Below are 27,343 nucleotides of genomic sequence, written 5' to 3' on the forward strand. Positions count from 1 at the left end.
GGATCCAAAATAGGCTTTAGCAATTGATTCCCTGGCCCTATTTTTTCTATTATTTAACTGAATCTTATTTATGGATCATTAATTCTAAGACTACAATCATATTCTGTTAGGGTACTTATATTTATCTAGTTGTCATTTTCTCCAGATGCATAAATTGGAAGCTCTTACCTGACATTTTGTGATTTTTAGTCCAAAAAGCCACAGGAAAACCAGCATTCAATATATTTAAGCACAGGTACAGAATCTATCCAATTTTAGATATAGGTAATACTCAGCAAAGATCTTACATTCATATGTAAAACAGTTTAAATGTTGTGCACTTCGTGTATCTGGCATTACATAACATTCGAGGAAACAATGTTTCATTTCTTCCCCCAAAAACGTAATCATTATGGAGATGCAGAATTCAGTTTCTACACTCACACAGTATTATCAAACTGACTCTTGATTTTGACCTGTGTTGATTTTGAATGCCTTTAAAATTGTAGTGACCAAAACACCTTAACATAGTTTCTTATTTTTTACCTTTGACGATGCCATGCTACATCATCCTATCCTGCTTCTAAAAACAAAAAAATTAAAAATACATCTGATTCATAGGAACAATGAATAAATTCTTGTTTCAGTAACTCTCCTTGTAAAAAGCAAGGCCAATTCTCCTACACAGGCTATAAACTTTTACATGGTCCAGCTGCACATACCTGGGGCTTTGGCACAAATTTTTATTGATCCCATGGTCCCAGAGGCACATTTGACCAATGATGTGCTGCAGTACTTCAATTCAACATTCTGGATTGAGCCCTCAAGAGTTGGCAGGGGATTCTTAGATTTCACACCTAATAAAAGAAAACTGCAAATGTACTAGCCTGCTGAATTTAAATATTTTTATATTCTTTCACCAAGACATTTAAATTTAATTATACTTTAATTATCTGCTTTACAATATTTTTCTTTGGATTCTAAAGATAATTTATTTATAGTATACAATTATTATATGCATAGATCTATACAAATATCTCTTCTACATAAGAATACAGATCTTTACTATACATAAAAACACAGAACGTTGCATTAAATTAATTAGCTGGTCATATTCATATATGCATTAAACTTTGCTTTCACTGTCATATAAAGGCAAGCCAGGCTCCTCTGGCTCCTCTTTTTAATCCTGTAATTTCAAAGTGTTAAAACGAGGTTTTTTTATTTAAAAAGTCTAAGATTTCACTTAAAACCATTTGGTTCAGTAGCAAAATAAAAATTAAACTTATGCAGCTGAGTTGCACAGCAGGTAACGACACGTGTCATCTTTTTACGGAAACCAAAGTTCAAACTTTGCTTCAGGTCAGAAGTGGAAATCGGTTTGGTGGTCTCTTCTGTCTCCATTTGTACACTCAAGGAGGCTACCACACAGTTTGGCACAACTCAGCACTTACTGGCAGCTGTTTCTGAAGAGAGACCTAGAACTGCAACGGTGGGGGATGTAACAGGTCACGAGTGCACAACTCTGGCAGTTGCACAGGAAAGCTAACTGAACACCCACCCACATTACATTTGGCTGTATCCATTGCTATTATTTCATAAACGGCAATATTCAGGAAAGCTGCATTAACTCACAGTATCTGGAAAAGTTAGCTTGGGCACCTGTGAGAAAAAGTGAGTTGCAGGGAAGGAGGGGAAATCTCCCTTGTACAAAAGAGGGAATTCCAAACACAGCAGAGCTCTGCTTGTGTAAGATTCTGATGCCCAATCTTGAGCAATGCCCCTTCTTTCTGCAGCCCCTTATGACATGGAACAGGGGGTCCCCAGACCCTCTGGACTCGTTTTTGGGGGTACAGGAGGTTGCAGTGGTAGGAGAGAGAGACTCATTGCACAGGTAGCCTTCAGCTCATCCACCCACTGAATATGATCCACAACTTGTGCATTGTCTGAAATAAGGGGTGCAGATCATATTCCGTGTTATGTACCAGGAAAACAAAACAAAAGAAGGTTGTTGAATAACATTCAAAAATCCAAATGAATGAAATCTGCTTGACCCTTTGAAGTCGTCATGGCTGACTGTTATATTCAAATGATGCACCTTATCATCCATTAACCACATAAAATAATTGCTCTGTTAAGCTGCATGCTGGACAGGAACAGATTCCCTAACCGGAAAGTACGCCTTTTAAAATTTAGATACGAACTCTCCAGCTGCATACTGCAGAGCATAGCTAAAGTAGGCTGCAGTATTTGCACAGTGTGCAACACTTTTTGCATTAACACACACCAACTTACTACTTGGTCAACACCACTAATACCAAATGTTGGCTTTCATTTCACATGGTTCTCCAGGCCATATCTTTCCAATTGCTTAACTGGTGTTGTAGCAGATTCATGCACACCAAAGCTGGTGAGTTTGCACTGATTGCTATATAATAAATGAGTGGGCCTCTTTCCACTATAAACTCTTGTGGCCAGCTGGTATTTAAAAGCTATGGGGCCACATACCGAAAGATGAGAACAGTGCTTTTTCAAGAGAGCCATCCCTGCTGTGGAAAAATAGCATGAGACAATGTAATCAAACACTGTTACAAGGCCCAAGGGAGCAGTTATAAGGCTGCACTACTGTACAGATACCATTTTTATGAATCAAATCCCATTTCAGTAGCAGAGACAATAAAATTAGGTGATCAGTTTTTGTTTGCAACTCAATGCTTTCAGAAGGTGGAGGGAGGGGACATCATCATGGAAACTAAAACAGTTATACCTCGAAACTGGAATGGAATCCGTTCCGGAAGTCCATTTGACTTCCGAAACATTCAGAAACCAAGGCGTGGCTTCCAAATGGCTGCAGGAGCTTCCTGCAGTCAAGTGGAAGCCACGTTGGACGTTCAGCTTCTGAAAAACGTTCGAAAACCAGATCACCTCCGGGTTTTGATCGTTTGGGAGCCGAAAAATATGTGTACCAGGGCGTTCAAGTTCCGAAGTATGACTGTATTTAGAGCCCATGTGGAGAGACCCAGTTTCAAATTTCTACTTGACCGTGAGTGATCTTAGGTCAGTCACTATCCATCAGCCTTGCCTACCTCATAGGGTAGGATATACTGGGAGAGGGGAGAGAACTATTTGACATTCTTTGAGCTCCTCTGTGGAACAGCAAGATACAAATGCCGTAACCAGAATAAAACTTAATTTCAACACCAAATAGAAGTAAAATGCCCGTGTGTGTGTAAAGCTCTGCACACAAAAAACATTCTAAAGCCTCCCAAGGATTGGATAAAAAGCACACAGGAAGCTACCTTATACTGAGTGAGACCACCGGTTCATTTCGCTCAGTATTATCTAGACTGATTGACAACAGCCTTCCAGGGTTTCAGACTGGGGTTTCTGCAAGCCATTCTGGAGATGCTGTGGACTTCATTTGGGAACTTCTGCAAGCTGAACATGTGTGTTCTATCACTGAGTCAAGTCCCTTTTCTTAATAGAGGATGGGCCATCTAATGTCAAGCATGCCCATATGCTGCTTCCACTGCTCCAGAATCCTCAAGCTCAAGGCTTTACTTGGAATGAATAGCAACCATTTATTTGTATGAGGAACATCAAAAGTGGCGACTCTTCTGGTGTTCTGCCCTTGCCTTTTGTGAATACTCTCCCATGTACATATATGCTTAGTGATTGGAGGTTGCTTACTTTGTCCCATAAGACTTGATATGACACTGAGAACAAAGTGCACCTCATCTTCCTATCTTCAGCTCTGTGCTCCAGATCTTGACCATCCCAGCATTTAGGACAGGCACCCCCAAACTCAGCCCTAACTAACAGGACCAGTGGTCAGAGATTATGGGAATTGTAGTGCCAAAACATCTGGAGGGCCGAGTTTGGGGGTGCCTGATCTAGGACCTAAGTACAACTCACCACCAGCCATACTAGCTATGAATGATGGAAGTTGTAGTCCAATAACAACTAGGGAGCTAAGATTGAGAAAGGTTGACTTAGATGGTGACAAAATCCCACAACTGGCTTACATGTGTGTATAATATAATAGTGCTTTGCTGAATAGAAGTCTGGATTCCCTTAGATGTCTGGGCATGCATTTTAGTCCCTAGTGGAATTAGCATAACAAAACCATAAGATAGTAATAATTATGGGTGGGATTAATCTAATGAGCCCTATCAATGCAAAAACTTCAGCTTGAGCAACAGCTTTCCCCCTCTCCTTCTCCTCACTCTCCTCCTACAACCCCCAAAATTGATTCTGGAGGATGTCAGATCCCCTAGAATAGTGCACAGGAGCAGGAGAGGGAGTGGGTGTCATTCCATCTAACAATCTGAAATGCTTGCACCAACATAACGTCTGTCATAGTTCAGTGTTGAATTCCACCCTATGAATTCAATGGAGAACAAAATGTTGATACTGAAAATATAAGAGAAAATAGATCAAAGGTCTATAAAAATGAATAATTATAGTGGAGAGTGGATTGCTGAATTTGCAATCAAAAATAACATAAAAAAATACTGATTTAATAGCAATACCTAACAACACACCACACCCTGTTACAGCAGTTATAAATTTCTATAATTATTTATGGACTTCTTGGAGAATTGAACACTATCAGGAATTAGAAAGAGTTGGATCAAAGAAAAGAAATACAAACCCAGGGATGAGAGCAAGGACACAAAATTAGCTTTCAGAATCCTATATTAAAACGCCCTGCTGGTAGGTAGGTTTGCTTTGACTCTTGTCATCTCTAATACTTTAAAGGATTCTATCATAATAACATTCGGTCAATCAAAAAGTATGACATAGCGTACTATCCTCAACAAATGCATCAAGTAAGCTCAGAAATGAGTCATGATGAGAACAGCTCATCTCACTTGCCTGTGAGTTTTTGTTTCTACTTATCACAACTAATAGCCACAGGGGTTCTCCCTGAATCTGTCTTATTCTTTTTCAAAGTCACACAATGAGCTGCATGGCTGGGAGGGGATTTGAACCCTTGTCTCTGAGGTCCTAGCACAACACTCTACCCACTACACCTCACTGGCTCTAGTAAGATGTTCATTTAGGAGTGGTGATGTGTCTGTGAACCACACAATAGAAAGGGGGGTGGAAAAGGTTTGCCCCCACTACAGTGCTATTTGCCCCCACTACAGTGCTATGTCCAGTGCTTTGCTTTCCTCCAATGAGGGCAAATGCCCATCTAATTGCTCATACAGGAGAAAATAAATGGGGAAAATAATGGAACAAAGACTAGATACGTCCTTGATATCTCAGAGTATAAGGAAAGGATAGAGTTTTATGCCTTGGCTACACCTTTGATTGCAACCTACATAGGCAGTCACACAGAAGCCAAACCGGAGCACTGAGACCCAAAGGAGTCCTTATCTACCTAGTACTGGCCCTTTCATCTGCACAGTCCTGTGCTGTGTTTTTGTTAATACAGTTAATAGGAAACAGGAACAAACTCCCTCTAATACTGAATTCAGGTTGGCTGTACCTACAACACTGCAATCAAAATTGTTCCACCCATAAACAAGAGGGAACCCCAAGGTATGCAGATATAAAGGCATTAAGTACATACCCACCCAAAGGGGGAAAGACTCCTCCCCTACAACCCACACAGAAACACATGATCTTCTGTGGAAGGTAAGGAAAAGAGGAATGAGCAAATGGTCCAAGATGCCATTTAACAGGGTCATAGCTGCTCTATTACTTCAGCAGCTCTAATTTGGTTATGACTTCTTCTCTGCCCTTCACCATAAGATCCCACAGCACACAACACAACAATATAATATACACTTATGAAAACAAGTAAAACACATACAGATTATCCCTGTTCCTCAGTCATTGGAATGGATGTTAATATAAAGGAGTATCTGAAATCACAACTAGAATTTAATCTAAAAAAAGCTTGAAATGTTTCCGTTTACCCCATCCTATCAGAGATCTATACACCTGCTGATCCACAAAACTACACAACAGTAGTCTTTTTGGATTTTTGACTTTACTGTCCAAAATGACAGTTCCTTCTATCAAAAGGATATTAACCTTTCATCCCATAAAGCATTAAACAAATGTTTTTGATAGTATTTTTAGCCTCTTTATCTGATCAGACCACTGGAAGTTAAGTGCCTGTAGAAACCAATAATTTCACCAGAAGTTTTTTTTTTAAGCCTCATATAAAAAGCACCTGCTTAAAGTGAGTAATGGAGTTTTATATTCATTACACTTAGGAACAGTGTATGTAAACTATTCCGTTTTCCTCCCTTGTGGAATATATTTCAGCTTATGTTGCACAGCACATTACCAATGTGTATAAAGACTCTCTGATCAGCGATTTGGACTGCAGACAGCAACCTGTAGGAGTGCATTCCCCCCCCTTAAATAGGGTATCCATTTGATTCACTAAGACAAATTGAAACCATACTTTATTAGATGATGATCTCACTTTCTCTGCAAACGTATGCAATGCAAGCCTTTGGGCACAGATCACACAGCACACTGTATCATACCCATGGGTATAAAATGTTCATCTGACACAATTAGCTATCAGAAGAAATAATATCTAAATAAAGTTCGGAAGTAAATCCCCCCTTTTTTCTTTCTTTTTTCTTTTTGCAGCTTGGAAAATAGAGAAGCTCACTATTTGCCTCACAAAAGCTCTTTAATTTTTTATCACCTGTTATTAGTTGTTGTTTTTTAAACTCATTTACTGTGTAATCCCATATGGGTCTACTTTAAAGTAAGACCTAATGAGTTGAATAGGTTTGCTACAAGGTAAATGGGTATAAGATAACCACCTTTGTTGTCAGGTGTGTGGTTTTTTTACTTGTATGATGCCGAGAGAATTTATTTTATAAGGTGTCTCATAAATATAATGCACAAATAATTCTTGTTATTTGAAGTTTTGCCTTTGTGTAACATCTGCATGTGCCTATAAGTAGCCCTGTGAGTTACAAAGACTAACTCCGTAACTTGGCAAGAGAATAAGCTATATGAATGTCAGTTGTATCCTTTTCAACAAAGCAATGTAAACTTATTTAGTGATCTCCTTTTTTCTTTCATCTTATCTCCGGTTTCTGTGTAGATTTATTACATTCATTGTTTCCAATTTTAACAAATCACCTAATGGCAGAAAGGAAAATATGTCAACCTTGGAATTATTTGCAGTTGTAGAAATCCCTTTTGTCTGGCTCATGCAAGGCCTGCAATCTGTTTAAAACACAGATTGTCTGTCTTTTGTCTGACAGCCACCAAGCTGCACAAATTACTTTCTGCCAGTTCACCTGTTTGCAGCTGCATCTGTAAGCTAAGAATTCTGAGGCTTGACTTGAGCAAGCACTCTAGGATTGATGACATGTGCTGCTGATAAACCAAGCAATTTGACGAAATTACAGGCCAGCATTATTGAAAGACATCTGTGCATGAGCCAAGAACTAGAAACTCTCAACTATATACATGCAACCTGCAGTGGCGGCAAGCTGTTTGAAGTGAAAACCTTCTTAGAAGTGTTGAAGTTGTCACTAAGTAAAATGGCCATCTTTGTAGTATTGCCTCTCACAGGAGGTCCAATATTCTGTTTAAATAACCTATGTTAAATGGATTAATAAAGTATTCTCAATAAAGGAAATAATGCCTAATTGAGTCTAGCATCACAGTCCAACAGAATTTCATTTCACAATTTTTAAACTCACCATCTACCCTCAGTCTCCTGACTTTAAGTGAGCCCCATGCTGTGTATCAAATACAAATATTTGCTTTCTAAATCTGCCGATAATGAGAAAACAAAATATGCTAAAAGGTGGCTTTTGTTCAAGTAACTATCAAAATAACTAAGACACTGATTTTCAAGCAGAGTGCCATGGCACCTTGGGGTGACTTGATGACTGTTCAGGGGAGCCCCAGGGGAGTGGGGCTGTCCTTTCATTAACTTGCAGACCACATCTTTCTGGATTATCTATCTATCTCTCTTTTCTCTCTGAGGAACATTCTGGGGAGCTAGCAGCTTAAACTTGCAGCCCATCATCTTCCCGAAATAAAACAGTGGCAAAAAAGTGGGGAAACACTTTTGCATTTTCTTAAAATCTTCTTCCCCACACCCAAACAAAAATCCTCCCCAGCTTCAGTAACTACAAGTTCCTTAGTTTTACACAAAGGGCTTGAGAAATGCAAGAAAATAGCAAAGCAGCTTGATGGTGTGTGTACCTGGATGTATGTGTGCACTATAAGTAGGGATTTAAAAATAACTCTGAAAGTGAGCAGTGTCTTCTGTGTTTTTCTCTCCTTCTACCCACAACATCCGTCTACCCTCTTCTTCACTACCTCTCCCTGCAGGCAACCTTCCTCCTCCTTAACAGTCATCCAGCTTTATGGGGACAGGAAGAATGTTGCAGGAAAGGACCATGTCTGCATGTGTGTCCTGTGATGCGTGTTTCTAGCTTTCCTTCCCCACAATAACGAAATATTTCTGCTTCTGATCTTAATCGTGTTTTGCCCTCGCCCCCCGCCCACCATGCACACACTAATTTCAGGAGCAGGGGCGCCCATGTGGAGTGCATCAGCTCTGCCCTGCAGAGCAGTGGCATTGCTTGAGTTCCCATTGATACATGCACTCACACACTCGCCCAAAATGACACTGAAAGGGGGCAGGGCCAAATAGGGAAATCCCCACTTATGCGTGTCCCGTAACGGTAGGTGGGGGAAACAGTTGGGGGACAGCTTGTAGATCACAGTAGTGGTTGTAATAAGGGGTAAATTCCTATCCAAGCTGCCTTTCTCCCTCTTTGCACACCACCAGCCAACAGGAAATGAGAATCCTGTGTTAGCTGAATACTACCCTCTCTATCTGAACAACTCATCAAAGCCACATTAGACTTAGTTTTCTTGCTTTCCAGACTTGCTTCCCCTTTTTTCAAACTTTGCTCTGATCCTTACTCCCTAGTTTCTGTTTCTGCATAGAAAAATGGTGCACTCTTCTTCTGTTGCTCAATAGAACCTTTTGGGTTGCATATGTACCTTGCCTTCCACTGGAATTCATATGACCCCAAACTTTTAACTCTTCCACTGAAGTCAGAACCTTAGAGCACATGCTCTCAAGATTCAGCATAGAACCATTTACAAGAGGCAAGTCCCCCCACCCCCATTTAACAAGCCACTTGATATATTTTATCTTCTTTATTGCTATATGCCCTAATCATATATCTAACAAGGATTTGGCTGTTAACATCTACAGAAGCTTGACTAATATTTACTACCTTTACACTTATTTGTTTTAAGCACACATTCAAAAGAAATGCGCCAAGTTCTATTCTGTGAAAAATAAAATATACTTAATAAGTTTGATTTACTAAAATAAATGCTAAACATGTACACAGTGTCTGGTTTTATACATTTCAGTCTGTTACAAATTATACTCCTGAAAACAGGAAGGCAAAGCTTTCAAGTTAAGTAGCAATATACATTTGGCTTTCACATTTCAGAGCCCATAAAATGGATTCAACACAGAGATGAAGTGACCTACAGGAAAAAAGGTTCTGTAATATAGTGGATATGCATACAATAAATCAAATCCTTATCATGATTTGCACCTAATAACTATACATCATTGATAATAACCCCTTTAGGGAACTTTAATGTAGCATTTATCTAAACAAATGCAGTCTATTTTTGTTTCTATTTTTCCACTCACATTCTAAGTTAGAGCCTTTTTAAACATCAGCTTTTATTTTAAAAGACGCTTAAGTCGTGAGAACATTCTTACGTACCACTTCATAACTCTGACACCAAGTATGTATAAAAAGATTAGCCTTTATTTGGTATAAAATCAGTTGGCAGTTTTACATCTGTGCAACGCAACAAAAATACCCAGCTGGCATCTCAAGCTCTCACACATATGGACTTCAAAACAGAAACTTCCTTATTTGCAGCACTGCCAGGGTAATTTTGTATACTGTGCATACTACAGCTATTTGTCAGGCCCCTGCAGGTGTGCACTGCACATAAACACACAGCTGTAGCCTAGCAAGCCAAGTGTTCCATCAAACGCATAAAGGGAGACCTCAGCAGCTGGATTAATCATCTCTGCAACAGGTCCAGAGAGAACAATATGGGTTAGTATTTTTGGAAAAGCATGGATGGCAAATTTATGATTATGCCGGCCTTACGAAATAACTGCTGGATTGTGTCATTTTTATGCAATGTCTACTTATTAAAGTTTTTGTTTGAATGCTGGAAAAAGAGTGGCTATTTTTTAGTTTGCAATATAAACAATAAGGTAGTTTATATATAAAATAGTTTATTATGTGTAAAATGTTAAAAGGGTTTTACGCTAGAGGTGGTTTTTGACAGATGTTACAATTGTTTGCATTGGCTTTAGCAGGATCATTGGAATCAACTCAAATTAGTATATTGTGAAACTTCCTGTTGTTTATATATTTTATTTTGCCATAATTATACAGCGTTTTCTGCTCTACGGATTTTTAAGATCAACCGACTTAAGAGGTTTGTACATATTTTTGGTGAGCACAAATATTTTGGAGTTCTGAGCCTGACATAAAATTATGGAGAAAAGATTTCTCTTGTAAAATGTCATATTAGTATCATGTGTTTATGCAAATTTTTGACAGCTTTGAATCTGGCAATTACAAAATCACCCAAAAATTTCCAGTGTCCAAGGCCAAAAATTAAGGATACATTTTAAGGGTAGGCAGCTGAGTCAACAGGTTTCTCCTTCACTGGTGGAATATAGCTTGCTTACCAAATGAAGAGAAGGACAGTGAAGTCAGAACAGCTTTAGAATCTGATGTCCTTGATCTCTAACAAATTACCATAATAGGCTATACCATCTCCAGAGAGATGACATAGGGAGACACTGGGTTGCTTCACACATTAAAACTGTCATGAGGCGCCTGTCAAGAACACATCTGTATGACAATAATGGTTTCATAGGACGCCATAACAAGATGCATGGAGATGAAATCCCAAGACAGCACTGATCATGCCTGGCAATGTGATGTGTGAATGTGTGACATTGCCAGGCATGATCAGTGCTGTCTTGGGATTTCATCTCCATGCATCTTGTTATGGCGTCCTATGAAACCATTATTGTCATACAGATGTGTTCTTGACAGGCGCGTCTGTGTGATGGAGCTCAGTTGCAAGCATGTTATAAATATTGTGATCCTTATGTGGAGACTTAAAGGCTTAGTTAATAATATATTAAGTTGTAGTGTGAAAACTCTCCCTGGAGTTAGGCTTTTAACATACTTTACTTTGAAAATATAATTTGAATTTTTTTAAGGGAAATGGGTTTTTTTAAGGGAAATTATTTTCTAAGGAGACAACATAAAAGGATGTTGCTGAGCAAGTTCTCTGAATCTTTGCTTTATTCCATCATATAAATTAAGCTACACAGGGGAGGAGTGGGGGGGTGTTGCTTCTTCAAATGTCCTTCTAAAGATGGAACCTGAACCCAGTGTATCCAGAATAGAAGAAATGTACCAATACAATAATAAAGAGCCAAATTCGGTATTCAACAATCCTGTAATCTTCACTGTGCTCAGTAGTACTAACTCCCATTTAGCAGCAATCCAAAACACACTTACCAAAAAGTAAACACCACTATGTATCTATCTGTCTATCCATTTATCATTAGACTACCACATTTCTGTAAAGGGCGAGGTCATCTGGGTGAAAGATGTTTCCTTGCATCTACATAACCTTGTGTTGTTTTCCACCACTCTGAACAAATCTATTAAGAATATGAAAGCCAACCTTTCCCAAACGAAGTCATAAGATCCTTTAAGGGTGTGATGAGTGAAAATGCAAGACAAATGCCCAGCCAGAATGTGTAAGTAGCAGCTTGTTCAGAGCAGGACTGCCCTACGGAGGGCTAAACAGCTGTGGGGCTCACCTTCCTGCCAGAACATACACAGAGGATTATTGAAGCAATGGGGTTAGTGGCCTTTCTTGGAAATAAAAGTTAGCAAGCAAGTCTGCTAGTGAGTCACTAGAGTTGGATCCTGCTTTCTGGTATTTCAATCAAATCATTATTTCTACTGAGTAGGAAACATTTTTAGGAATGTGCCCAGCACAAGCGATCCTGGGCTAAGTTAGAGGGGTGTATGGTGATCACAACTACAAATGTTAAGTTATTTACAAGAGCTTTACCTCCCACTTAGTTTTACTGTTCCTCTATAAGGCTAAATGCATTACACAATGAAATACTAATTTTATTTGGTGCTATTATTTGTAACATTTCGGAGCCTATATTTGCTTTCTCTTACATTCAGTCTGCTTAATTATTAATTTTAAAAGATGCAAAACTCAACATTCACAGCTACAATCACTCTCCCAAACTATACTGCTTTTTTACTATTTGCATTTTCAGTTTTTTTGCTGTGTGAGTTTTTGAAACAGTGAAACTTTTTGCTGTGCATTTTCTAACTGCATCAGTGATTTCATCACATACAAATAAATCCTAATTAAAAGAAGGCCCAATAAAGTAACTTGAGATTCTCCACCCACCCCAGTAATTTAGGATTATGTCTGCATTGGCGCTTTTAATACACACTATAATACAATTGCTCTTCAGAGATCACATTTCATCTGTACAAAATGTGTTCATGAAAATTCAAATTTTGGGAGGGGGGACCTGATATTATTTAGTAGACAGAAACTAAAAACATTTCAATAAAATGAATGTGGCAATCTAAGAAAGAACACTGGAAATTACCCCTAAAATTGCAACCTAATAGGTATTCATTACTGTCTGAATAAATTAGAAAGAGGCCATTTAAATTAGTACTGGCATGACAGAAAAGATCCATTTGCCTAAACAGAAATAAGAGAGTCAGATACAAAAGGATATAGCGGAAGCCCCATTGTGCCAGCAGAAATAAATTATGCCAACACAACCACAGCGATACATGGAGTGTTTGCTCTACCTGTCTGAATCCCAAAATGAGGTACATACATGGATGGAATAGGGAAGAAGCAGACATGTCAAATCCTATATCCCTTCAGGAGCCAACCACATTCCAAGGACAGCACAATTGCACTGATAATACAGCGGCCTGTCAGACAAAATAGTAGGGAAGGGCATGGTCACATGGCTTGCTAGGTGAGGGGTGAGCCAAAGGGACTAGCTGGATTATGTGGGAGCAACAACCTCTTGGGGACCCATTGGGAAGGACTCTAGGACCCTGTCAGAGCCTTCACACCTCCTTCCTGAAGCAGGCACTTACTAGGCTTTGGGAAGAAGGCACGAAGGCACCCCCCTTGGCTCTGAGCCCTGTGAAGGGAAACAGGTTGTGCTGCCCTAAATCCATCTCTGTCAGAAATATATTTCTGAGGAGTGTACACGTGTCAAATGCACGTGTGCATTTGCGCCACTGCATTCAGAGCTTGCCAGGAACTCTGATAGTATGGGTCACTCTTCCTTGTGCCAGGGACTTAGTCATGCATGCTGGGTTGTGTGAGAGGTGAAATAGAGAGGTGTTGGAGAGCGTCTGTGAGTTGACTAGTTCCTTCCTTGATAGAATGACATGGGGTACTGTCACTCATGAACCCCATAACTGGTGTGGTACAGGGGTTTGTGCTAACACCAAGTGTGGCTGATAATGTTCCTTAACATCCTTTTCTGCTGTGGCATCTCTCTCTCTCTCTCTCTCTCTCTCTCTCTCTCTCTCTCTCACACACACACACACACACACACACACACACTGCACTGGAATAGGTGCCCCCACAGCTTAAATAGAGCATAGGATTGCTTGATTATCTTATTAGACACAACAGAAGAAATAACAGAGGAAAGGCAGTATGCAAACTTGAGCTAAACAGACCAGACAATTCAGAAAGGGCCCAATGATTCTAGAAACTGGCAGTAGCTATAGAGTCAGAAACGGGCAGGCATATTTTACCCTGTCATGACCGTGCAGGCAAAAAAAATGGGAGCATTTTAAAACACAACTTAGCTTTTGCATTTTTTCTTTGAGAACAGGGGTCTGGGAAACATTATAATTAAATATCTCTCTAGTCACCATAACCATAATTACTATAAACAAAGTTAAAATGAAAGCTAAAGTCATAGAAGTTTGCAGACTGAAAACTAATGTTCATCAAGACAGCTGGAGAAACAATCTCAAAATATAAGGAGCTCCAGATCCCTCACAGGCTTCACATATATGGATGTTTCCCCTTCTCCCACAACCTCTCTTTTCCTTTTCCACTTTTTTTTTTTAAATACGGGCTATTTTATAGGGTGATTGTAATAGTATACCATGATCATTGCTGATTGCTGTTACAAACAGACCCTTCTAATCCATCTGCTCTCTGCTTCAACAAATGCTTTTTAAAAGCTACTTCATAAAAACATTATTGCTTCATACTCAGAAGACATTAAGTCAAGATTTTGGAAATTCCATTGACTTGATTATATCAGCAAGTGCAGTACATGTTAGATTTTTCATTAAAGCAAAAGCCTTGAGAACTATTTTCCAGACTTTAGTTAATGTTGCTATGACACATTTCGTCAATGAAAATGGATGAAAAACAGTAGTGCTTTGAAGCAATAGCCAGTAAATGCCACTGTGGTTTACCAAGAGTGGGATGCACAACATATTAGACCACAGTTAATGAAATTAAGCCATGTCTTAAGTTAGCAAAATGTGTGCTCTGTTACTTGTTTGGAACCTACACAACTGCCTAATCTTCAAGAACTCCTTCGCCTCCAGTAAATACTATCTCTTGCATCTCTTCATAATTAAATCAGTGGACTACCACTGTTTTGAGTTTGCATTATTTTAATGCGAAAGAACAATACAAATGGGTTGAGGGTTTTTTTAGTTTCTACAGACTTAGTTTATATATTCATGGATCTGTCTTGAATAGGTTCATGGATGTGGAGGGAAGATCAATGAGATATAAAATGGTTATCTTTTCTTTTCTTTTTTTTGGAAAATCTGGATACAGATTCTGCTGGATACGGCAGAAACTGGTATGCAGTCTCACATCCAAGTACAGTATATTCTTTCAGCAGACACTGTGACTCAATTTGCACTTATCACTTTGCTGAAAATCTCCAATTGTCTGTTGTCACTAAAAATATATATGAAATGTCCATGTTAATACATTATCTACCAATACGAGTCACACAGGATGGAATTCAATGCTATGCTCGTACAACCATCCCATCTGCACAAGCATTTCAGCTTGCCAGACAGAACATCCTCCCTCTCCTCCCCCTGCATACAGTACAGACCCCCAGAGTCGATTTTTGGGGGTGCAGGGGGCTTTGTAGGTGGAGCAGACAGCAGAAAGTCCTGTTACACAGGGAAAAGTTATTGACTAGGGCAGGCATAGGCAAACTCAGCCCGCCAGATGTTTTGGGACTACAACTCCCATCATCCCTGACCACTGGCCCGGTTAAGCTAGGGATGATGGGAGTTGTAGTCCCAAAACATCTGGCGGGCTGAGTTTGCCTATGCCTGGACTAGGGCTTCCACTAATGGGGCTAGTTAGGGGGCTCTCACCCATAGAATTTCTCATGCATATACTGAAATACTTAAAAACTAAGAGATGACCTCTTTGAAACACCTTTCGTTCTAAATTTAGGTAGGATTTAAATAACTTTAGTCATAACTATGATTTTCAAACTTGGTGAAACCTAAAACATGGTTTAAACCTCATTTTCTCTAGAACATTTTTATTTATTTATTTATTTATTTATTCATTCATTCATTCATTCATTCACTCATTCCATTTCTGGCTTCCTATAATATATCACAAAGGATCAGATTTCCTCACTGCCCAGATCAGCAAGCAACATCACAGAAAATTTTACAGGTGTTCAGGAAATAGTGCTGCTCTTGCCTGTTGGTATGCAAAATTATGTGTTGAGTATTTGTTTCCACACCAGTATTATATCAGCAGAATTCATCCAAGAGACAAAAGTGAACACAGTGAATTTAATTAAAGTAACTACCTTATTATAGGCCTCATCTCAAGCTCTCAGGTCTGAACTTAATTTAAGGGTAAATCACACACAGAGAACTACAGAGTGAGGTGATGTAATTATGTTTCACCTCCGATTACTGTCACCTAAACCCAACCTATTTTCTGGACTCAAGCACGTAGCAGGTCTTGAACTGGTGACATACCATATTTTTCGCCCTATAGGACGCACTTTTTCCCCTCCAAAAATGAAGGGGAAATGTGTGTGCGTCCTATGGGGCGAATGCAAGCTTTCGTTGAAGCCTGCAGAGCGAGAGGGGTCAGTGCGCACCGACCCCTTTCGCTCTCCAGGCTTCGCAGACCTCTCCGCAAGCAGCGGGAGAGTTGCCAGCATGCCGAAGCCTGCGCGCGCTGAGATCAGTGCGCCCAGGCTTCGCGGACCTCTCCGCAAGCAGCGGGAGCGCTCCCGCTGCTTGCGGAGAGTTGCCTGCATGCCGAAGCCTGCGCGCGCTGAGATCAGCGCGTCCAGGCTTCGCGGACCTCTCCGCAAGCAGCGGGAGAGTTGCCTGCATGCCGAAGAGTTGCCTGCATGCCAAAGCCTGCGCGTGCTGAGATCAGTGCGCCCAGGCTTCGCGGACCTCTCTGCAAGCAGAGCCACCAGTTCTCCATTCAAAGGAAGGTCTACAAGATAAATTTCAAAGGGAAGCAAAATTGAATCCATTTTATCCTAATTACAATAAATGGAGGAAATGTGTCAAAATCAAATTGCAATTTATCTATGACTATGTACGATAATACCTCTCCCAGCAACAACAAGAGAGACATATAAAGATGGAAGAGATCATTACCCTTAACAAGAAACATTAATATTTCTATTAGCAGAGGTGTTGAATTACGTGGGTCTTTAACAGAAGCTGTATTACATTCCAACTGAAAATGCAGCTCAGATCTCACACCCTTATTTCCATAATCATTTTCATATGCCAAGCATACATTAATATGGCATTATCTTCAAAATAAGAAGCAGACATTCTTTTAGAAATTAATTCAATATTGAAATGCATCACACTAAGAGTTTTACCCACATTTCTCTCAGGAACACTTGCAATGAGACCACTACATTCAGAACTTGTAGTATCACTTCCAAGGTCTCCTTTCTGTCTGGCAAAAAGAGGCCTACAATTTGAGTGATGCACAACCAGTGTATAACTTTACTATCTTAAAGCATGCATCTGTACCACTTCTTAAAACTAGGGCTATTTGTATGATCCCGTTCACATACAAATTCCTCAAAGCAAAAATACTAAGCAGAATGTTACACATCTAAACTTGCATTTAGAATCCAGTTATCAAGAGCATTTAGTACGGTATGCAGGTTTACTGTAACCCAGGTAGGCAACGACGAAGTTTAAACACTGTATGGAATCACAGAATGATAGAGTTGGGACTCCAAGGGTCATCTAGTCCAACCCCCTGCAATGCAGGAATCTCAACTAAAGAATCCATGACAGATGGCCATCTAACCTCTGTTTAAAAACCTCCAATAAAGGAGACTCCACCACCTCCTGAGGGATTCAGTTCCACTGTCAATCAGCTCTTACTGTCAGAAATTTCTTTCTGATGTTTAGTCAGAATCTCCTTCCTTGTACCTTGAATCCATTGGTTCGGGTCCTACCTTCCAGAGTAGGAGAAAACAAGCTTGCTCCATCTCCCATGTGACAGCCCTTTAGATATTAGAAGATGGCTATCTTATTTCCTCTCAGTCTCCTCTTTTCCAGGCTAAACATGCCCAGCTTCTTCAAGCGTCCTCATAAGGCTTAGTTTCCAGACCCTTGATCATCTTGGTTGCCCTCCTCTGACCACGTTCCAGATTGTCGATATCCTACTCCAGGAGTTGGTATGACTAAGGCAGAATACAGCAGTACTATGACTTCCCTTGATCTGGACACTATACTTCTGTTGATGAAACCTAGAATTGCATTAGCTTTTTTTGCTGCTGCATCACACTGCTGACTCATGTTAAGATTCTTCACACATGTACCACTGGCAAGCCAGGTGCCCTTCATTTTACATTTTTGTAACTGATTATTCCTGTCAAAGTGTAGAACCTTACATCTGTCCCTATTGAAATTCATTTTGTTAGTTTTGGCCTAGTTCTCCAATCTGTTACGGCCATTTGAATCCCCTCAATTCCTTCATCCAATACATTTATAAAGACATTAAACAACTATAGGCACAGGACAGAACCCTGAAGCACTCCACTTGTTACTTTTTTCCAGGATGATGCAGGATTCAGTCAGTTGTCCAGCTGCAAATACACCAACTGTAACATCATCAAGCCCACATTTTACCAGATTCTCCACAAGAATATGAAGGACTTTGCTTTGTCAAACACCATACTGACATCAAGATACACTACATCCACAGCATCCCCCTGATCCATCAGGCATATAATTCTATCAAAAATAGAAATATTACCCTAGAGATTTTGTTTAGGGGAACAACAGTAAGCCCCTAGTACTAAATTACTACTGAGGTCCGATATTAACACCCACAGTGATTATGTGGAAGAGTCTGCTCTGTTTGAAGATTTTAACTTGTTGGACACTCTTTGATATACTAATTTGAATGAGACTTATTCTTATTAGCATCTAGGTGTGTACAGGACTGCAACCACGGAGGCCTAGATACTAACACTTATTCCAAATATTTCATCTTTAGGTGACACGTTGATCAAGAAGCAACATAAAAATCAAGAGTGTGCAGTTCTTCTAACTTTTCAAAGAAACAGAAAGCAGTTTTGTTAAATAGGACCAGAACATATGACAAAAGAATTTAGAGAAAATGTGCTTAAGATATAACAGGCATTGTGTCCATTTTTACAACCTGAACTATCAGTTTTGTGCCATTATCTTGGTATTTTAAAATGAGCATACCAGGATCTATAAATTAAAAGACATATTGTAGACAGCGTTCGAAACTCCCATTGTTCTAGGTGCGTTTTGCGACAGGGAATTTCATGAATGCAAGCAGTTTCTGAGCTCTGGGCGTAGTACTGAGCCTAAGATTTCAAATTAAAACTGCCACTTCTGGAAGAAAATGAGGACCTTTTTCTGCCTCCTCACTGTCCAGCCGCTCTCTGAAGACTGGAAAAGGGACCCTCACGAGAATATTACGGGAGTGGACCATGTGAAAAATAAACATACATTTTTAGTTGCAGTTCATTCATTTTCAGCTTTGTATTCTTGCTATTTAAAAAGTGTGCCTAGACACTCCATTGTGGTGCCCACACTGACTGTAGAGAGAAGGGGGCGGGGGAGAGGAGGAGGAGGAGATGGGAACAACAGAAAACAGTTGTTGCTGTTCCACCCCAGTGACTACACAGTATGTGGGAAATCTAAATATGCAAGCATTTGAAATAAAGGTTAACCCTGCCATAGGAAATAAAAAATATCAGGGGAAATTAAAAGTGGAAATCAAACAAAGAGAAAAAATCTGTTTGGCTCAACACCCCCAAAACTGACTAAAGTATGTATTACAAAGAAAGCCCCCAGAGCCCCAACAACAGCAGTATGAGAGGTTTAAGCACTGGGGGAGTTAGAGCTGATTAAGAGCTGGGGGAATTACCTTTACTTACACAAATACACTTTATTTACAAATCTATACCACACACCAATTATTACAAAGAGTTCCTATGTTCATTTCATACACAAGGAAATATAATAAATTCTTACATTGAAAGAAAAATAGGGGATTAAGAGAATCATAACATCATTCCCAGCTCATTTCAGAACAGATAGAATTCTTTTCTTTTCTTTTTCTTTTTACAAAGAGCAACAAATGTGCTTCCCAGGTGCAAAATGCCAGGCCATCTGTGAATGGTCTGGGAGAACTTGAATTTGTACTTGGTTGACATCTGTCTGTCTTGGGAGATAATGGAACAGTGCACCTTTCAGGGTGAAGTCAAACTGTTGGAAGGTTACAGCACCTACAGGAGAGACATGTTTTGTTGCAGCAGGGGCAGATGAAGGCATCTGGTTGTGCTGCTGCAGATGCACCGCGGTGTTTCTCTGCACTTCTCCCAACAGTCATTCCTCCTCTGCTCACTGCTATGGATACATGACCAGGCTGCCTGTCTCCAGGCACTGCAGTTGTCTGCAAGGGATTTCTACATAGCAGGCTTCATGATGCCAGCCCTCGTGTCACGTTTGCAGATTATTTTTGTAATGCAGAGTTGGTCTGCCAACTGGCCTCGTTCCTGAAGCCAACTTCCTATAGAGCAAGTCATTGGGGATCCTGCCATCTTCCATTCTGTGGACTAGAGCGAGCCAGCATAGACGTCGCTGAGACAGGAGTGCAAACATGCTGGGAATATGGGCTTGGGAGAGCACTTCTTTGTTTGAGACTCTCCTGCCATGTGATGGCCAAAACCCTCCTGACCCAGTGCATTTGGAAGGCACTGAGGTGCTGCTCCTAGCAGTTGTAAGCTGCCCGCAACTCACTTCCATAAAGCAACATGTTTAGCATGCAAGTCTGGTAGATTTCCATCTTGGTATTGGACATTAGCATCACATTTTCCCATATCATTTTGGAGAGGTGAGTCATTGCCGTAGCTGCCTTGCCAATATGCTTATCCAGCTCAGCATCTATGGAGAGGTTGTTGGTTATGGAGGAACCCAGGCAGACAAAATTGTCTACCATCTTAAGCGTGGTGACCAGCCTGAAGAGGTAGCAACCTTCCACCAGTCTCCAGATTAAGCCCCAACAACAAACATAGTTGCAATTCAAAGAACCTTGTAACTCAGACCAATTTAATTACAAAACAAGGAACCAAACAGGTAGACAGAACTAAACAGGAGGGATGCTGTTGCTGCTCCTAACTATCCACTCTCCACTGACAGGAAAAACACTTCGTAGTAAATCCAAGTTGCCATTCTTGGTCAGTGGAACAGGAAGGTGATAAAAGAAAGGGATGCCCAGAAGAAAGGGAGAACCTTTTGTTACCTGTTGAAGGACCCTTCTGCCAAAAGCGGAGGAATACAGTGTTTGACAAACATTAACTGGTGGACTGGTGAGTCAAAATAGGTGCCATACAGTGCTTTATAGAAGCACCAGTGTGTGGGTTGACTGTGGCAGCTGCCCCATGGATAGAGCTAGTTGAGGCGTTGCAGACACGAGTTTGAGAGATGCTTCAGCTGGCACTTTCAGTAGAACAGCAATTCACAGAGGAAAGATGTCCTTGTAATGATGAAATTGGCCTAATGGCCAGTCATGAAGATATGTATAAACAGCATTGTTCATTCTATGGCCTAGCAAATAGAAATTTGACACCATTTTGTGAAATCACAGATTTAGGAATTGAAACAAGAAGCGCATTCAGAATGCCCATAACTGCTTTGGGTAAGATACACAAAATTTCTGTGAAAGTGGCAGGCATATTGGGTTTGTCTGGTTCTCCCCATTCCTGAGATAAAGTGCTATGAATGAGTTGAGGACACTAATAAACTACTGGGTCTAAAAGACTTGTTCTAAGAAAAACCTTGAGTGATTCCCCAAGCCTTATCTCCTCCGCCTTCAGGAATACTGGTAGCCCACTTATATGGGTCTATCAGCAAGGCCTTTATAGCTTTACGGAGTAGAAATAGATAAAATTCAGTGTGGAAAAAGATGCTTTTGTAATGGAAGAGGGAGATAATGGTTCACTTGACAGTTTGCACTCTTCTCTCCCTGAAGCAAACTTTTAGGGAGAAGTCTCTTCCTCACCCCCTCCTGAGATAGAGGTGGAACTGGAGCTGATAGTGACTGTTCAGGGAATGGAAAAATATCCTCTCCTCGTGAATTAGTGTTTAAGTCCTTGGCATGAAGACAACATCTGGACTCGGAAGGAGAAGAACTCCTATTCCCAGTCCCCATGGAACAGCTGTTTCTATGACTTCTGTGCCACCTACCTTTACCCCTTCCCTTACTGCGACACTCCTAGATGAGAAACTGGAAGAGTACGAAGGATGAAATGGAGCCATGACCTCTACACCTTTTATTTCTACATCACTTACTGGGGCCTGAGGTATTACATGAAAACTACCTCCCTATTAATCCAGCCTAACGTATCTGAAGAGAATTTTGTTTTCTTTCCTAAAGCTCTGCCTCAAGCTGTAGATTACATCCTTTTTGAGGACTCTCAGTCCTTGTCCATGCCTCCTTCATTCCCTGAAGTGGGAAGCAAAATGGTGCCCATGACAAAAGCCAGAGTTTGACACATGCCTTCCACACATAGCCTACTCTCTCCCTCATGGACATGACTTGGCAAGAAGTTGTAGCAGCCCAACGTTTTAGTCAAAGCAGGGGTGTGCAGGTAATAGAAGGCTTTAAAGTGGAGGAAGAGATGAGAGAGACTGTCCTCCTGCCTGATTCTCCTCAGAAAGAGGAGAATCTCAGTGAGCATGAGGGTGAGCTACAGAAGCAGGAGGAGATCAACCCCCTCCAAGGAGTGATAGGGAAACAAGCATTGGCAGGGTAGCAAGAAGTGTGTTAAGCTGTTTTCCTGCTACCTTGCTTGCTTTGGGAAAATAATTGCTGCCATGTGAGCAGTAAGGGTGCCAAGCCGCTCTACTGTTCTCCTCCTTGGACCTGCTTTGTGGTGCTGGTTTGCAGCATGCCACTTTTTAGACACATGCTGCTGTCTACCTCTGTGACTTTGTGGGACACATTTTCCACACGTAAACCTGCTATTCCCACTCAAACACCCTTCTTTGCCTTTCCTAACAACATCAGCAAATGGAATACCAGAAGTGAAGGAGGCAACAGGACAAACCACAAACAAAAACAACCCCTTTCCCTACATCTTTCAAGAAAAAGCAGCTGCCCTGCACCCTCAGAAATGGTATGTAGAAGCCATGAATTAACTCTGTTCTTCCATCAAAGGCAGAGTCCAGGCTGGTTCGCTCCTCTTCAGACTGGCCAGTTTTGACCCTGCCTTCCAGAAGAGGAGTTAACCCTTTCCTGCATGCTCCACGCCTTCACTGACATCCATAAGATGTTAGGTGAGTAGCCCTAGAGAACTCTCTTCAGTGAAAAGCACTGCTATAAAAATGGGAGCCGCAACTAATCAAGATCTCATAATGGTTTTACATTCAAACAAAAGGTAATGATAGACACAGAAGAAAAGCTGCATGATCTAGTAAACAGAAATAAATAGGAAATAAAAGATAAGAAATTGCATACTGCAATGGATATACCTGGGGCTCACTTTAACAGCGGTTGGAAGATATAGAGCAGAAATCAAAAACAGAGTATGTATGGTAAAAGACATTAAAAATCAATCTATGTGGAAAAGAGAAATAACTTAAGCTTTAGGGGAAAACCCAAAAAGGGAAGAAGGATGGAGGTGCTAGAGAAAAATTTGTAAAGTAACCAATAAATATTGGATGAAGCAGGAAAGGGATGAGGACTGGTGCCAAGTGTAAAGAAGAGGCCATCGTGTATGATAGAGCACATTCTAGGAAACTGAGGACTAGTCCAATATAACACTGAGGGGAAATTGAAAGTATAAAGAACATGAGCAAGCCACAGATACAATTAGAAAATAAAGAAGAAAAGGGGTGAGGACATGTGGAAGCTTGAAGGGCTTATGCAAGTCAGGGTGGAAATTTATCAGAGATCAGATTACAGATTAAAACAGTTGAGAAACATGAAAGGAAGCCTTGTCCAGTCAGTCTTGGGAACCACAGTGAAACACAATGCATGGGTGGAATTTGGTCCATAAATTACATAGGACCCCAAAGGATTACATCCAAAGCAAAAATAGATTATTATTCAACGAGTAGGTAGAAATTTACCTATGAAGTCCTTGGATAAATATGCTTAGTGAAGACAAAAAATAACTCATCTGAGGCATTTACTAACTGCAATACTTAATACTTAATAACTAACCATACTTTTAAAAAAACTGATACAGTAACTTAAAGATATTAATTTCTCACCATATTATTCTAACTACAGTATATCTCCCACATCTAGATTCAGACGTTGAAAATTCAGGTAACTGGTATCAACCTTATTATCAAAACCACTTAAATACTAAAAGGCCTATTTAATAAAAACATAGAAATGCTTCCATATGTTTTATGAAGCCTTCTCTACCCTCCAAATGAACACATTCAGATTTAGTCTCTGGCTTTGTTTCAGAGAAAACCCATCTGCATAGTACATTGCTTACAGGCACTTCTCAGTCATGCAACAGCTATGTGACAGCTCATATATCAAATATAAACTGTACTCAAGGCCACACAACCTTACATACTCAAAGTCTTCCATTCTGTTTAATGTAATCCTAAGAGAGCTCTTATTGCACCTCAGTGCTGATGTCACATGACTTTTGTTGGGAAACAGTTGTGCAACTTAAATATCAAACAGTTCCTAACACAGATGAAAACAATCTAGAAGACAACTCTATTGTGCACATAAATCCTAGAAAGAAGACTCTTTTCTGTGAAACAGGTGCCGAAATGTACAAAGTAACAGCATTAAACAGCCCTTAGCAATACTGATGAAACTCGGGTTCAAGAATAAACTTAAAGTGTTTTGGTAGTAAGAGCCTGGAAATTCTGATGAGCAACAGATCCTGCATTTTGATTCCTACGCTCTTGCTGTAAAAACCAACCTATCTCAAGTTTTAGTCATCCATTCCTTTATAGAGAGTACTGTTAGCAAGTTTCGAAGGCCTGGCCCAAATTATCTTCGTTGAAGCCAGCAAATTCAATACAAACTATCTATCAGAAAGCTGGGGTTATTTATGTTTACGACTCAACAGCAAAATACACAGATCCAGACTGACATTAACCCAAGTATTTGGAGGTACAAACTTTTTGAGGTTTGGAAATCAATCATTTTATTTGTATGTCACCTTGCCAAAGTTAAAACCATCTTCAAGGCGGCTTCTAGCACTAAAAAATTACATAGCTACAAGCAGTGCTTTTTCTGGGGGGACACAGGAGTACACATACACCTAAACATTTTGTGAATCTTTGTACTTTTATACATTTACTGTATTTATTTCTCCCAATTTGAACTATAAAATGGTGACTTTCTTGAGTCAAAATGAGAGTCTCTCTAAACATACTTTTTTTTTTAGAAAAAAAGCACTGGCTACAAGCATAATGAAAGTAGTCATAAACAATAAACAAAACATAAAATGTACTCAGCCACACTGAACAATTTACACATAAATCTTAAGATCCAAAGTAAAGCTACAAAACATTGACATAGGCAACAACTCCTCACCTCCAACAAAAACTGAACAATACCCCAGCCCAAGATTCTGTTCAGCTGCTTCTGCTTTTGTAGCTAGAGTCAGCCAGAACCCCACCCTCCCAGGCCAGGTGGGAAAAGGCCTGCAAGGCAGGGAGCAGGTATTCCAGGACTCATAATCAACAATAATAATCAGCAATCAATAACAATACTGTTAACTGTGGAATCATGCACTGCTGAAATTCAGGCAAGATTACTTGTATTTATTGATGATTGTGATTTGATCACTGATGCTTTGAATATTGCATCATCAACAACAACAACAACAGTATTCCTGCTTACAGGTATGAAGCTAATGAATTCAAATTAGGAGCTTGTTGTTGTTTAGTCAATTAGTCGTGTCTGACTCTTCGTGACCCCATGGACCAGAGCACGCCAGACACTCCTGTCTTCCACTGCCTCCCAGAGTTTCGTCAAATTCATGTTGGTTGCTTCTATAACACTGTCCAACCATCTCGCCCTCTGTCGTCCCCTTCTCTTTGTGCCCTCAATCTTACCCAACACCAGAGTTTTTTTCCACAGTCTCTTCTCTTCTCATGAGGTGGCCAAAAATTAGGAGCTACACATACATAATTAAACTTAGGATTATAACTTTGAGAGGGAATCCTGCCCACTGCCCATGAAAAGCACCAAGTAGAGCAGTTTCAATGAAGTCTAGGATGGCCTCTTTCTATTGCCTTCTATGCCTCCTGTGCACGAGACCCACTGCTGCTCTCGTCCAGTTCTTAACACTGGGGCAATCAAAAATCCACTGGGGTAGGGGATGCTGGGAAACAGCAAAATGAATTGAAATGAAAATGAAAAATCCACTGGGGTAGGGGATGCTGGGAAACAGCAAAATGAATTGAAATGAAAATGAAAAATCCACTGGGGTAGGGGATGCTGGGAAACAGCAAAATGAATTGAAATGAAAATGAAAAATCCACTGGGGTAGGGGATGCTGGGAAACAGCAAAATGAATTAATGGTTCAAGAAGCACAGGAAAACACACAATGATACATAACCAGTGGGGTACCTAGTAGAATGAGCACAACTGCAGAACTATTTGCTTAACAAAGCACCCTGTTTCTCTCTTTCACCACAATTCAACAATCTCAGAGCTTACTTCTACCAATTTAAGTGATAGCACACACTAACTACTCAGCTTTGCATGGGAAAAGGTGACAGGTAATGAAAGCACAGGATTAAGAGTGTGAGAATACTTTTTTTTGGGGGGGAACAGCTGAGTCAGTTTGCCTTTGAAGCTCTTTCTACTGCGAGCATTTGGAACAGCAACTCTTTGAAGCTATCTCAGCTGTCAGCATCTATCTTGGCTCAAGACTACACAGTGTGTATTTCTTGCACAGATTTGCAAGGAAGTTGTGCTTGACTGTCATTTTCTTGTTGCAGTCATCTTAAATCAGCTGTGCTATCTTCAGATTGCTAATTACAATATTTACACTTCAATTTTCTGGGGCATTAATATCCTGGATAGCTAACAAAACACCTAGACTTCCAAGAACTAAATGAAATAAACAACATTTACAATGGCTTTAGAGTAGACAAAAAGGCAGACAGCTTGCATTGAAAGTGGGCAGCTACCAAAGTGATCAGTGAAGAAGCTGGGTTTTCAATAATGAAATTTAATTTAATTTTTTAAATTTATATCCTGCCTTTCTTCTACAGAAACTGAAGAAAACTTTTTAAGCATAAGCCCTTTAAATGCTTAAGAACTAGGTTACATGAGAAAGGGTCTCATCCAATAGCAAAACTGAGCAGGCTTACCACACGTATTCTACGTACAGTGGTACCTCGGGTTAAGTACTTAATTCATTCCGGAGGTCCGTTCTTAACCTGAAACTGTTCTTAACCTGAAGCACCACTTTAGCTAATGGGGCCTCCCGCTGCTGCCACGCCGCCGGAGCACGATTTCTGTTCTCATCCTGAAGCAAAGTTCTTAACCCAAGGTACTATTTCTGGGTTAGCGGAGTCTGTAACCTGAAGCGTATGTAACCTGAAGCATATGTAACCTGAGGCACCACTGTAATTCCCTATATTTCTTTCTGAATCTTGCTTGTGCAGTGCCTATCTCTCCCACTTCCTCCCCTACCTGCAACCCAATTCTGAA

General features: G+C 40.2%; 1 protein-coding gene across 7 annotated transcripts in view; it reads right to left on the bottom strand.

The window, feature by feature from the left end:
• VPS13B (vacuolar protein sorting 13 homolog B) overlaps nucleotides 1-27,343 on the bottom strand; it is a 370,069-nt gene that overhangs the window by 261,986 nt on the left and 80,740 nt on the right. For all 7 annotated transcript variants that reach the window (XR_008331404.1, XM_053395521.1, XM_053395520.1 and 4 more), the window contains exon 18: nucleotides 702-836. Coding sequence is in view for 6 of the 7 variants with exons in the window: in XM_053395521.1 (XP_053251496.1) it covers nucleotides 702-836 (135 nt within the window). In the remaining variant the exon portion in view is untranslated. The remainder of the gene's footprint in view (nucleotides 1-701; nucleotides 837-27,343) is intronic.

Source organism: Podarcis raffonei, chromosome 7 (genome assembly GCF_027172205.1).
Source record: "Podarcis raffonei isolate rPodRaf1 chromosome 7, rPodRaf1.pri, whole genome shotgun sequence".
NCBI lineage: Eukaryota > Metazoa > Chordata > Lepidosauria > Squamata > Lacertidae > Podarcis > Podarcis raffonei.